An 11757-nucleotide genomic window follows, 5' to 3' on the forward strand; every position below is an offset into this window, starting at 1 on the left:
GTTGACATCACCCGCTCTACTAATAAGAATTATGCCCATTTCCACCAATGTAGATTAACTTTAATCTCGGTTCTACTTACTCTTCGTCTTTTTCTAATCTTTAGAACTAGAAAAAGACAAAATCAATCTTGATTGGATTAATCTTTCCTATTGGTTGACATCACCCGCTCTACTAATAAGAATTAATCCAACAAAACGCAATTAATCCAACCCAGGTTGGTGTAAACATGGCCAGACCGAAAATGCTATTAGTCACGATTAAACTTGATTAGCGTTGGTGAAACCGGTCCTTAAAGTGTCTTTTCATGCTGACGCTCATTTTTGGCGTCAAAATAAGTCACGTGATAGAAATTTACTACATTTACACGGTACGCTTTACGCCGAAGTTATAACATCGATGTTATGAAACTGACCAACACAAGTCATTCCATTCTTCAGAAAGGCACCTTTAGGTTTGTTCGCTTGCACTATTTGGACTTGTTTACACTTTCGTAGACTCGTACTTTCGTTTCCTCTTTCTCTCTTGAGTGTTACGTATGTATATAAAAATTTTTTGAGATCTTAAACTACGCGAACAAATCTATAACATAATTTATTACATAGAACAGGCCTATATTCATTGTGCATTCTGTTGTAATCACAGACCTCTATAGAAGTCTAGTTGTAATCATAATTTCGTCAAATTACGTTCGTAGCACTTTGTCTCTCATTCTATCGCATTAATTATTTTATTTCCTAATTAAAAATTATTTAGTAATGCTTAATTTATAATAATTCGCTTAATACATTTATTTAATTCGCTTAATACATTTAATTCGCAACTGTTCGTACTGGATAATTTGCTATCGTAAATTCGAGGTTATCTCTATCACGTGTACGTCAACATTATAGAGTACTATATGTAATTGTACAATAACTAGTAATTGTGCCATAACAATATTTTTTATCGCAGTTATTGCATCGAGCATGTCGATTTTAAATACGCTACATCGAGCAGGAACGTTGGTACGAGCGAGTTTAACTCATAAAGTGAGTTTTTTGAACAATTTGTAAGCCTATATTCTTCAAGGATATTTGACCGAATTCCAATTAACTCAGTCGGCGATTAACTTATCAAGAAATATCTACATTATTTTGTTAACGAAGTAATTTTGTATTGTTTAAATCTAGGATAACGATTAAATTGTATAATTAAAAATTTTGTTTACAGCAACTTCACTGGTAGAAATATCATCGATTAACTTAATCAGTAGTTAATCCAACCGGCAGAACGGTTTACTGCAAGATTTCTATTTACACAATTCACTATCTCTAATTTAATTTTTTTTTATGTATCAAACAAAATTTCATTATTCTGTTTACATTTATAAGGTAGTACAGATATTGCTCAATGAATTAATCGCCATTTAAGTTACTCAAAGTTTGGTCAAAGTCGCCTTTATAGATATAAATTGTTTGCAGCTTGATCCAGCGAGAGCCATCACGTTTTCACTTACACGTTGTTCGGAGGAAGGAAATGCAACTGAAGATGATAGCTCAGCTGCGGGGACTCCTACAGTTGCACGTGTACCAATTGTATCAGTAGAGACTAGCATCAAGTATATGAATAGCGATGGTAAGAAATTGTTCATGAGCTTTAAACACAATACAATTGTTTAACAATTGTAAGATTTTGTTTACAAACTTATCATTATCATGTGATTTGGAATTATTCCAAAATACAGCTTACAAACAAACTTATGGAGATGACCCAGTATGGAAAATATATAGAAGAAATTTTAAAGGACAAATTCCACCTAGGAAAACTCGAAAAACTTGCATAGTACGTATGCAGATCTTTTTCATATTTTCATAAATTACAATATGATAATGTTTTTAATAATGCTGTATAATTAATTAGAGATATGGTCAAATTTCGACTGGCAGTCCATGTCCCATATGTAGAGACGAATATCTCGTACTTGATCATAGAAACGTCAAGCTGCTTGAGCAATTTATCAACAAACATAACGGAAGCGTTTTGAGTTACTCGTAAGCATTTAAGGCCAGAACACAAACTTTTGTATAACGCATAAAGCATAAGAAAATCAATCAGTCTTTTATTTCATGGAAAAAAAGGAAATGAAGGACTTTGTTTCATTTTTTTATCCATTATGCATTATGGAAGCACTTTGTGCTCTCCTCATCCTTATCAATATTTCTCTTTACACATTTTTGTTATATTAACATTTACATTTTTTCATACCTATATATCTTATGGATTTAAATATCTTTATAGGAAAACAAATATTTGCCAAAGGAGGCACAAACAACTCCTAATTGCATTAATTAAGGCCAAAGATTATGGGACTGTTACATTTGATCTTCCCATAAGGCAATATGATTATTCAGAGTGGAAACCATCAAACAATTAATCTTTAATTATTTATATTGTCATATTACGACATCTGTATATTCCTTTATTAAATATGAATGAATCCAAGGAAAATATGGAAAAGATAGTGTCTACATTTGTCATAATAGGAGGTGGTATAGCTGGAGTATCTTGTGCTGAAGGATTGAGTTTCCTCGCTCCAGATGAAAGCATAATCTTAATTACCGCTAGTCCCCTGGTAAAAGCTGTGACAAATATAGTCCCATTAGGCAGAACATTAATGCATTTCGACGTAGAAGAAAAGAGCGCAACAGTCTTAAGCGAGAAGCATACAATGTTACGAGTTATTCATGATACTGCAGTTAAAATTGATACGATCAAAAAGCTGATAGAAGTCGGTAGTGGAAAAGTTATAAGTTTTAAGATGTTGTGTCTTTGTACTGGCGCCAAACCCAAACTGATAGCCGAAAATAATGATTTTGTTATAGGTATTCGTGATACGGAATCCGTATTACAATTTTCTCACAAACTTAGAGATGCGAGGAAAGTCATTATTGTTGGCAATGGAGGAATTGCTACCGAAATAGTGCATGAAGTTAAAGGCGTCGACATGATCTGGGTAATTAAAGACAAACATATTTCTGCAACCTTTGTCGATCCTGGAGCTGCAGAATTCTTTTTAGACAAGATTTCTTCTAAATCTGATGTATCAGGAAATCTTAATAAAGATTTGCCAACTAAAAGAATGAGATATATTGTATCGGATAGCACTCCATTTAAAAATGGGGCTGCTCTTGGCCCGGATTGGCACAATAGCTTTGATATGAGCGGTACACATTTTACGCCTACAAATGTCCAAGTTGAATACGAGTGCGAGATATTAAAATTACTCACTTTCGATGAACGAAAACAGTTTGATTCCACAGAAGAGTGGCCAATTTACGTGCAACTAACGAACGGTAAAATTATCGGGTGCGATCTTATTATCTCAGCAACAGGTGTTACTCCAAATTCTGACATACGCGGGTTGGAAGATCTCGCAAAAGGGGAGGATTCAGGATTGTTAGTGGATTGGAAGCTGGAAACTTCAAAGCAGGATATTTACGCTGCCGGAGACGTGTGTACTGTCGGTTGGCCGAAAGCAAAGCATTGGTTTCAAATGAGACTGTGGACGCAGGCTCATCAGATGGGCCGTTACGCCGCAAAATCAATGGCCTCAAATTCACGAAACGAAGAATTCTTGCAAGACTTCTGCTTCGAACTTTTCACTCATGTGACCAAATTTTTCTCCTATAAAGTTGTTTTACTTGGCTTGTATAACGGGCAAACGTTGGGGAAAAATTACGAGATACTTTTGCGAATCACAAAGAATCAGGAGTACGTTAAAATTATCTTACAGGATGGTAAAATGCAGGGTGCAGTGCTCATTGGAGAAACGGACTTGGAAGAGATGTGTGAAAATTTGATACTTAATCAGTTGGATTTAAGTATGTATGGCGAAGATTTGTTAAATCCTGATATTGATATTGAAGATTATTTTGATTGATGTACCATTAACTTAATTTCGATTCATCCGTTCGCCAGAAATACGACATATACATATAATTTCTATTGTAATTGTTTGACTTATAATATTTATTATTACTATGGCACATAAAATATGATTATTTTATGAAATATTCGCAGTCTTTTATATATACAGTCTTATAAGCATACAAATTTTAATTTATTTCTGTGAAAAACAAACTATACGTTTCAAAATTATATTGAATCAAATCTTTTAAATTTAAATATAAGTATTAAAATTTTCTTTTTTAATCATCAGCATACATTACAGTATTATAATCTATTATTATAACTCTTAGTTTACATATATAATATACAATTGGCAATGTAATATATTCTAAAGTTATAAGTACTACTTTTCTTACAAGTTACACTTAAAGTAAAATTGTAATTTACAAGTAATTTACTAATATATTCTACTTTTACCTAACAAATTTTAAAAGTAACATTTTGTGTACATACGTTTCTTATGTTTCAGTAGTTTAGGAGTAGCTACTAAACCTTTTTTTAGTTCAGTTACATAAAATAAGATCTTTAATATAGACTAAATTAAAAAATTGTATAAAGAATAATAATTAAATAATAAAAAACGAAAATTTATAAAGGCTCGTTTGAATAAAATGACTTATAAAAATATATAAATTAATGAAATATTGCATAAATTTAAATTTGTAATGTAATATGTATTATTAATATTATATACATATATTTCTTATATTTTTAAAATGAATAATGGAAGCTTGTTCAAAAATAATGAATATTTCATGCAGTCATTTATTTGATCAGATTCATTGTTCTTCAGTTTTATCAATAAACCTTACGTTCTTTTGAACATTTTCAGCTTTCGTAACTAGCGCGTTATTCCGCATACTAGATTTTTTCGGTGACATATGATTTGAGCAATTTTCAGTAAGTTCTGTTGTTAATTTAGCTAAGTCATTATTAATACTATCTATCGAAATAGCATCTTTTTCTTTGCATTCATCTGCATCTTTATTTGAAAAGATGTTCTTTATGTCGTTCGACATGTCGATAACAGTATTATTGGCACTGTTTATCGAATTTGCACTTACATCCTCGCACTCACTCGAATCTTTATTCTGGAAGATATTTTTTAAGGACTCTACAATATCTTGCATCTTAACCAATGATTCAACGATCGATTTAGTGTCGTAGTTTTGATACCGATGGCATAACTTTTTCAACGTTTTTGCGGCGACTTCGATTTGAGTGAGACATGCATTTACATTCTCCTGTTGATCATGTATTAAAGATGTATTGTTCATCGTCGCTTCCAGCATCGACGCATCCATCGAGAATTGGTGGATACTCTCGTTCAATTGTCTCTTTACAGGGGTCATATTTATCGAGATCTTACTGTTATTTAAAGAATCTTCAAATACTTCCGTATGCTTACTTTCGTCACACTCCCAGTTTAATTTACTACTCTGCAATTCCTTTATCGAATCTTCTATATCATTGTTCCTCAGCCGATAAACCCAATCCAAAAAATCCGTCGCTTGCCACAGCGTTTCCATCGAATTAGTCCTATCACGAACACGAATCACTGACTGCAAATTCTTTTCCATTACTGTTTGTTGTTGTTCAAATTCCTACAATTCGGAGAAAAATTTAGAGCAAAAGTATAATAATAAAAATTGCGTATAAAATATATATACAAGCAATCGAAAGACTATTTTTTAATAATTTTTTGCATGAGAAATTGTGGGTTCTACATACAATGATTTTAAACAATTCGTATATATATAATTGTTATAAGATAAATTTTTACACACATAAAGATATCTGGCTTCTTGACATCGTTGAGTCGCTTCCTTAACAAGTATTTGCATCTCATGTAAACTGATTCCACCAGCAGTTATAGCTTCCCCGTTCAGTTTTGTTTTTAGCACATTCTCAATATCCGCAGTTTTTTCACTCAAAATACTCTCAAGTTCTTGCAAGAAATTCGATTTGTATGGTGATAGTTTCGCATGACTTTGTTCCAACCGTATTTTTTTAATCTTATTATTGACTTCTACCTCCTTAACGAGTAACTCCTTTTCCAATTCTAGCTCCTTTTTTCTACGATTAATTTGTTCGAGCGCCTGATTTTGCTCTTTCAGAGTGGAACCAAGAACTTCAATCTCCCGCTCGTACGTTGATTTTTGCGAACCGAGTTGCCATTCCACTTCGCGCTTCGCATTTTCGAGTTCCTTTATTGCTTGCTGTTTGGACTCTTCCAATTCAGTTCTTAATCTATTTGAAGAAAATTACTGTATTTAGAAACTAATAAACTCATAATAATTTCTGACAGTTATTTATCAAAAAAATTACAAAACGCAATTATATTGCATATATAAGTACTTATACCAACGATATCGATAAGTCACGAAACTATTTGCGTCACTAATAATAGAGATAGCAAGTGCAAAAACGTAAAATATTTTGAATAGATTCTCTTCGACGGTAAATAAATTTTCTACCGTTATCATTAGCGATAATTTTTTTTGTATAATTACATTTTAGTTTAAAAAAAACTGGATCTTAAGATTTTATATTGATTTTCTCATTGTTTTAATACATACTTTTTCTCCTGTATTTGGAGAATTTCTTGGTGTGCAAATTCAAAATCTATCGCTTGTGTGGAACGCTTGATATTGTAGGATTCATCAAATGGATTTAGGACTTTAAAATAGTGATTACCGCCGATGACTATGCGATCACCATGATTAAGCATAATTCTTCCAGTTACCATCTAAAGGAAAGTAGAGAAATATTTTTATTTAATATATCTATCTTTTTTCTATATTAACAATTAATCCATTCATTGTCATTACCTGTCCATTGACATAAGTATCCGCGCCCTTCTCGGGTGTCAAGATTAATTTTTTTCCGTTATTTTCAATAGCACTAGAGGGAAAAAAAAGAAGATATAACAAATAATCGTATACGATATTTTAATTAATAATATATAAGCGAAAGATTAAAAAACGGCGTTAGTCATTTAATATAACAGGATTCAGATATTCAGCAGAAAGTTAAAATAAGCATTTCTATAAATACTTAGTTTTTGCCAAGTAATATACATAAATGCATCTATTTTGCAAACCAATTACAATTCATCGTATATATATTAGCAACAAATAAAATTTAAGTATTGCGTCGTAGATTCTCGACTCTTGTTCAAATTCCAATTTATTCAGTGAATGAAGATGACCTCATGAATGAAGATGAGACCTGTATAATACGACATAATACTGATGCAAACATGAATATGATAAAATTTAATTTAAAAAATATATATTAATATTATACATATAAAATTAACAAGATTTACAGAAGTAAAACACCGAATCCGTTCCTCGTCTGCTAGTCCATCTAACTGATAAAACAATTTATACACAATAATTACTATCTGCTGTGTTAGGTAAAAATAGCGACGTGCATTAGAATTAGAAATGATTAGGCTTGTCATAAGATAAACAATGCAAAGCATGCTGATAAATAGAGATATACGATAGCTTCGAAAAGTTCTTGGAATTGACCACTATAATTTACAGAAGTTGTGAGGAAACGAGAAAAATTCTTATCTAATTGTAAACTCTAAAATAATAAGAGAATTTTTACTCTCTTAATGTGCGTGATATCGAGTCGGAATTGAAAATATCTATAATTTAAAAAATATACAAATATTAAATTTTGAATTTTGTTACCAAATTTGTTGACAGATATCAAACGTTACAACAGTGAAGAAATAAAACGACGAAAAATCTCGGATGTATAAATGGCCTACCCGTGAAAGGACAATACCTTTATGATATTGACATTGACGTATTGCAAATATGAAACTTAAAAGAGAAGAGAACCTTCATATATTTTTCAGGAAAGCATCCAGCTTTATAATCGCACATAGTGTAATTGTTTAAAAATATTAGTAGGTGCCTATAAGTTAATTATATAACATTTTATATTTTTCAGAAATCCGCGGAACTTTTGAAGCTAGTACAAGACAGAGAATATATTCATACACATTTAAAATATATTAGACAGAACAGAAAATTTAGTATCGACATAAATAGAACATCTCTTCTTTTCTCCCACACCGATCCATTCTTTCTCCTTTTCCTTCTTTTCTACATACTTTGCCTAAACATAAAACACACACACACACAATCCGTTGACTAACCAATGCAATTCTCTAACAAGAGGTCCGTCCAATAGGATATCCAGTTGTTTAAAAGTGACTTCGAGTTTATGCGTCGGAGCATTCTTTCCGATACGAACCAAACCTGGAGGTATGATATACAAAAGTGTACCGGATAACATGGGATCTGCCGTGAGATTTACGAGACACGGATGCTTATCTCGCTCTTGGAAATCAATCTCAATGGCGACTCCGCAACGACGTAAATATTTCAGCTCCGAGCTTTTCTTCTCTTCAGCTCTTTCTAACTTTTCGCGCGAACTCCTGTAATTATATGTAGCTAACGATTACCGATTCAACATACATCGCAAAAATCGCTAGTCACGTTTACGAAACTCTCAATAACACCATATTTGCACTCGCAACAAGCTTCATTTGCAAGAGCATATTAATCCTGAAACTTGAATAAGTTTTATTACAAGGATAAGATTAAATTATAGTTTTCAATCCTTGATAATAAGAATAATGTAACGGCTGAGAATAAAACATTATTAAATTAAAAAATCATATTTCATAATTATATTTTCAAATAAAAATTCAAAATTTTACAAAATTATCACAGCTGACCTTGAAATTGTTCCTTCCAAGGCTGAATGAAAGAAATCGATAATTTTAAATTAAAAATGTGATATCATTATAAATGAATTTAAATATTATTGTCTTATTTACTTTTTGATCTTACGTATTAACAGACCAAATTATTTCACTTACATCTGAGTAACAGCCAACTGCTCTTCCGTTTTTTTCAATTGATCTTTCAGTTTATCAATTTCCTTTTGTTGTCGGATGATATCCTTTCCCCATTGATCCTTCGAGTCGAAACGATGGAGCAACTGACGAGGAACAACTCCACACTGCTTCTCATATCCTTCGCGCACCCCTCGTAAACGTAGTACTTCAGCCTTTAATTCGCTTTGAGATAAGTCATTAAATTATCTTTTTGTTAAAATCTATTAGAATAATGAATTCAATCCTTTTGTATAATTTGCCTCTGACATATTCGTAGCATTTGTATAACATACGACAGTGAAAACATGGAGCTTTTATTGAATTAAAAATTAAACCTCAGGAGATGTTTTACCGAATTAGTCGGTCGTGCGGATCTTCATTGATGCGGATTCGATTAACTATAGCTCGAGCCTGACACGCATATCGAAGGGTCGCCAGGGTCTCCTCTACATGAATGTTGGCCGGTGACACCGTTCCCAGCATTGCCGTTCGTGAATTTCCTCCTAGGCTCTCCTGCAAAAATGTTTGTTTTTGCATAATTTAATTTGCTCTTTGTCTACATAATTTATTCACACTGTATTTAGTAAAAAGTACAGCCTCTATCGTATGTGATATCAAACGTTGGAAGCGATCGCAAATCTAATCGTTCGTAAATTTAATCGGATATCGGACCACGCTGTCATCCATCAATGGCACGTTATCTCCTTAAGTAGCAGTAAATAAGAAACAACACATTTCAAAAGATAATTTCCTCTCTCATACTGTTTATTTTCACGGTTCTTAAGATAAACTTTCGGACTTTCCATTTTTAATTCTGATCTTTTGGATTTTTATCTTATATTAGTCTAATTCTTCACAAGCTTGCAAATAAATAAGGATTTTAATAATCCGACGGAAAATATAAATCAATTCAGAATTTTATGTTCTATACTATATAAAGAATAAAGAGTTTTGAAGTATATCGAATATGCCCAAATATTTTATATAATAATTACGAATAACAGTATAGGAATTACTGAAACATATAACTGCTTGTTTGCGAGTGGAATTTTTCCTGCTTGTAATGCTAATACTAAATACTGTACTACGAAACTGTTATCTTAAAATGGATTTTTACGACCTTAAAATTGCTTTTCTTGCATATAATTAAAAAAATTTTATCATTAATAAACGCAAATTTATGTGAAATTATGGAAAACATTTTCGAGCTCAAATGAACTTGCAGTATATTCTATAATATATTGCATATTACTAATTTTTATTTTATTACTGTTATTAATTATTAATGAGAGATTACATAGACGAAAATATTAAAATAAAGGGAATTAATAGTGTTTGAAAAAAAGAATATGTACAGATAAAGTCTTTTAATAGATAGTATTTTAATTAATAGAACTTATTTTAAGTGGCGACTGGATTTCTGCATACATTATATTTGGTTGTATTTTATCACAATGAATTGATAAACTTATATCTTATATGGCAAAAATGGGAAAAGGTAAATTAAATTTTTAATGTACAATATTTTCATCAACGAAAATATTAATAAAAGCTGTAGATATATGAAAAGAAATCGGCAAGACCATTAGAAAATGCTTTTGACGAAGAAAGAAAAGAATGCAGCAAAAAATTAGTATCTAAATGAATGTTTTGCGTAGGTAGAAAAAATTGCGATGGGAATTAGACGAAACATTAAAACAAGATGATAGTGACACATGGAATGTAAATACCGAATGTGAAGGAATTGAGAAACAAATGCAAAAGTATCAAACACATTTTTCGACCTACTATTTCGCTAATCTGATCGAAACATGCGATGATTTCTGATAAATATCACAAAAATATTATGAGAATAAGATTCGATTGATAACTAAGTATGCCAATCATAAAGCACTATCATTATTGAGATACACATCATCTTTTTTGTGCAAATTTATCTGCGTATCTATAGATCTTAATAAACTGCTGCACACGTGATTAAGAGTGATTTGTTGAAATAATAAAAAAAAAAATCCTCGATTGTGATCGTAACTCTTGTCCAATCATTTGTGATCGTAACTCTTGTCCACGTGTAAAATATGAATCAGTCGCAAAAAGCTGATTGTATTTATAATACAAAGTCAGCAGAACGGAATGCTGTTTTTTTCACGTGTTAAACTAAAAATGTACTAATAACTTGGTAAATTGTCATTTTATCTTTTATGTGTTATATTTATATTTATATTTAGTTAAAAATAGAAATATAAACAAAGTAGTAAGAACAAAAACTCGAAGTTATCTTAAGTGTTTAATGTCCATTTATGGTTTAATTTACTCTTCTTTTTCTAATTATTAGAACTAGAAATGGGCATAAATGCAACAGACAAAAAACCAATACTACTTAAATATTTATGAAAGACGGAAGAAACTGTTTCCATTACTTTGAACAAAAGGAGTTTCATTAAATATAATACATATATAATAATACTCTATTAAATTTTAATATTCTGATAAAATTAGACAATAACATATTTTATTATGTTAATATGCTATTATGATATTATGTAGATATATTATCGTAATAAAAAAAATGATAAAAAGACAGGAAGAAGATAACGATTTCATTCCCAACAATGCCTTTGAAAACACCGGATGCGATATATTTTTCACGTTTCATTATCGAAAAGTACATTATCGATGTGCCATTGTAAAAGAAGCAAGGTTTTTTTATAATAAGTGAAAATGGCGAAAACAGGAATGAGGCTCCGGCGCCAGAGCGTACGCATTAGTGCGCACGTACGCACGCATTCACGCACGCACGCACGCGGTTCTCCGTTGCGTATGTCATTACCTTTTGCGCGTCGCACAAATCTACACGAAACGACGAAGGTGATTGGCGGAG

The 11757-nt window shown here is 31.5% G+C and overlaps 4 protein-coding genes across 7 annotated transcripts in view; 3 read left to right on the forward strand and 1 right to left on the reverse strand.

The window, feature by feature from the left end:
- Positions 1 to 435: 435 nt before the first annotated feature.
- Positions 436 to 2474, forward strand: mRpS18B (mitochondrial ribosomal protein S18B). 4 transcript variants are annotated; one of them, XM_018515536.1, is made up of 6 exons: positions 436 to 452; positions 953 to 1029; positions 1462 to 1615; positions 1725 to 1822; positions 1901 to 2031; positions 2279 to 2474. In XM_018515536.1, the coding sequence occupies exons 2-6, from the start codon at positions 967 to 969 to the stop codon at positions 2412 to 2414; spliced, it is 582 nt and encodes a 193-aa protein (XP_018371038.1). In that variant the 5' UTR covers positions 436 to 452; positions 953 to 966; the 3' UTR covers positions 2415 to 2474. The 4 variants fall into 4 exon arrangements, with proteins under 4 accessions (XP_018371038.1, XP_018371035.1, XP_018371036.1 ...); XM_018515533.1 differs by lacking the exon at positions 436 to 452 and adding an exon at positions 465 to 534; XM_018515534.1 differs by lacking the exon at positions 436 to 452 and adding an exon at positions 642 to 687.
- Pyroxd1 (pyridine nucleotide-disulfide oxidoreductase domain 1) lies at positions 2388 to 4021 on the forward strand. The gene has a single exon (XM_018515532.1). The coding sequence runs from the start codon at positions 2469 to 2471 to the stop codon at positions 3918 to 3920; it is 1452 nt and encodes a 483-aa protein (XP_018371034.1). The 5' UTR covers positions 2388 to 2468; the 3' UTR covers positions 3921 to 4021.
- A 692-nt stretch (positions 4022 to 4713) lies between these two features.
- The window catches only part of neb (kinesin family member nebbish), an 18016-nt gene continuing 10972 nt past the window's right edge, over positions 4714 to 11757 (reverse strand). The window contains exons 6-12 of the mRNA XM_018515598.1: positions 9229 to 9389; positions 8859 to 9059; positions 8130 to 8411; positions 6781 to 6853; positions 6529 to 6698; positions 5737 to 6199; positions 4714 to 5553 (exon numbers count right to left, since the gene is read on the reverse strand). Coding sequence (XP_018371100.1) covers positions 4729 to 5553; positions 5737 to 6199; positions 6529 to 6698; positions 6781 to 6853; positions 8130 to 8411; positions 8859 to 9059; positions 9229 to 9389 — 2175 coding nt within the window. The 3' untranslated portion in view covers positions 4714 to 4728. The remainder of the gene's footprint in view (positions 5554 to 5736; positions 6200 to 6528; positions 6699 to 6780; positions 6854 to 8129; positions 8412 to 8858; positions 9060 to 9228; positions 9390 to 11757) is intronic.
- LOC108766352 (uncharacterized) overlaps positions 8278 to 11757 on the forward strand; it is a 9732-nt gene continuing 6252 nt past the window's right edge. The window contains exon 1 of the mRNA XM_018515596.1: positions 8278 to 8349. Coding sequence (XP_018371098.1) covers positions 8331 to 8349 — 19 coding nt within the window. The 5' untranslated portion in view covers positions 8278 to 8330. The remainder of the gene's footprint in view (positions 8350 to 11757) is intronic.

Source organism: Trachymyrmex cornetzi, unplaced genomic scaffold, assembly GCF_001594075.2.
Source record: "Trachymyrmex cornetzi isolate Tcor2-1 unplaced genomic scaffold, Tcor1.1 scaffold579, whole genome shotgun sequence".
Lineage (NCBI taxonomy): Eukaryota > Metazoa > Arthropoda > Insecta > Hymenoptera > Formicidae > Trachymyrmex > Trachymyrmex cornetzi.

Coding starts and splice junctions, on each gene's coding strand:
- mRpS18B (XM_018515536.1), top strand. CDS start 967: ATGTCGATTTTAAATACGCTACATCGAGCAGGAACGTTGGTACGAGCG. Junction 1,030..1,461: donor GAGCGAGTTTAACTCATAAA/GTGAGTTTTTTG, acceptor AATTGTTTGCAG/CTTGATCCAGCGAGAGCCAT. Junction 1,616..1,724: donor CAAGTATATGAATAGCGATG/GTAAGAAATTGT, acceptor TCCAAAATACAG/CTTACAAACAAACTTATGGA.
- Pyroxd1 (XM_018515532.1), top strand. CDS start 2,469: ATGAATGAATCCAAGGAAAATATGGAAAAGATAGTGTCTACATTTGTC.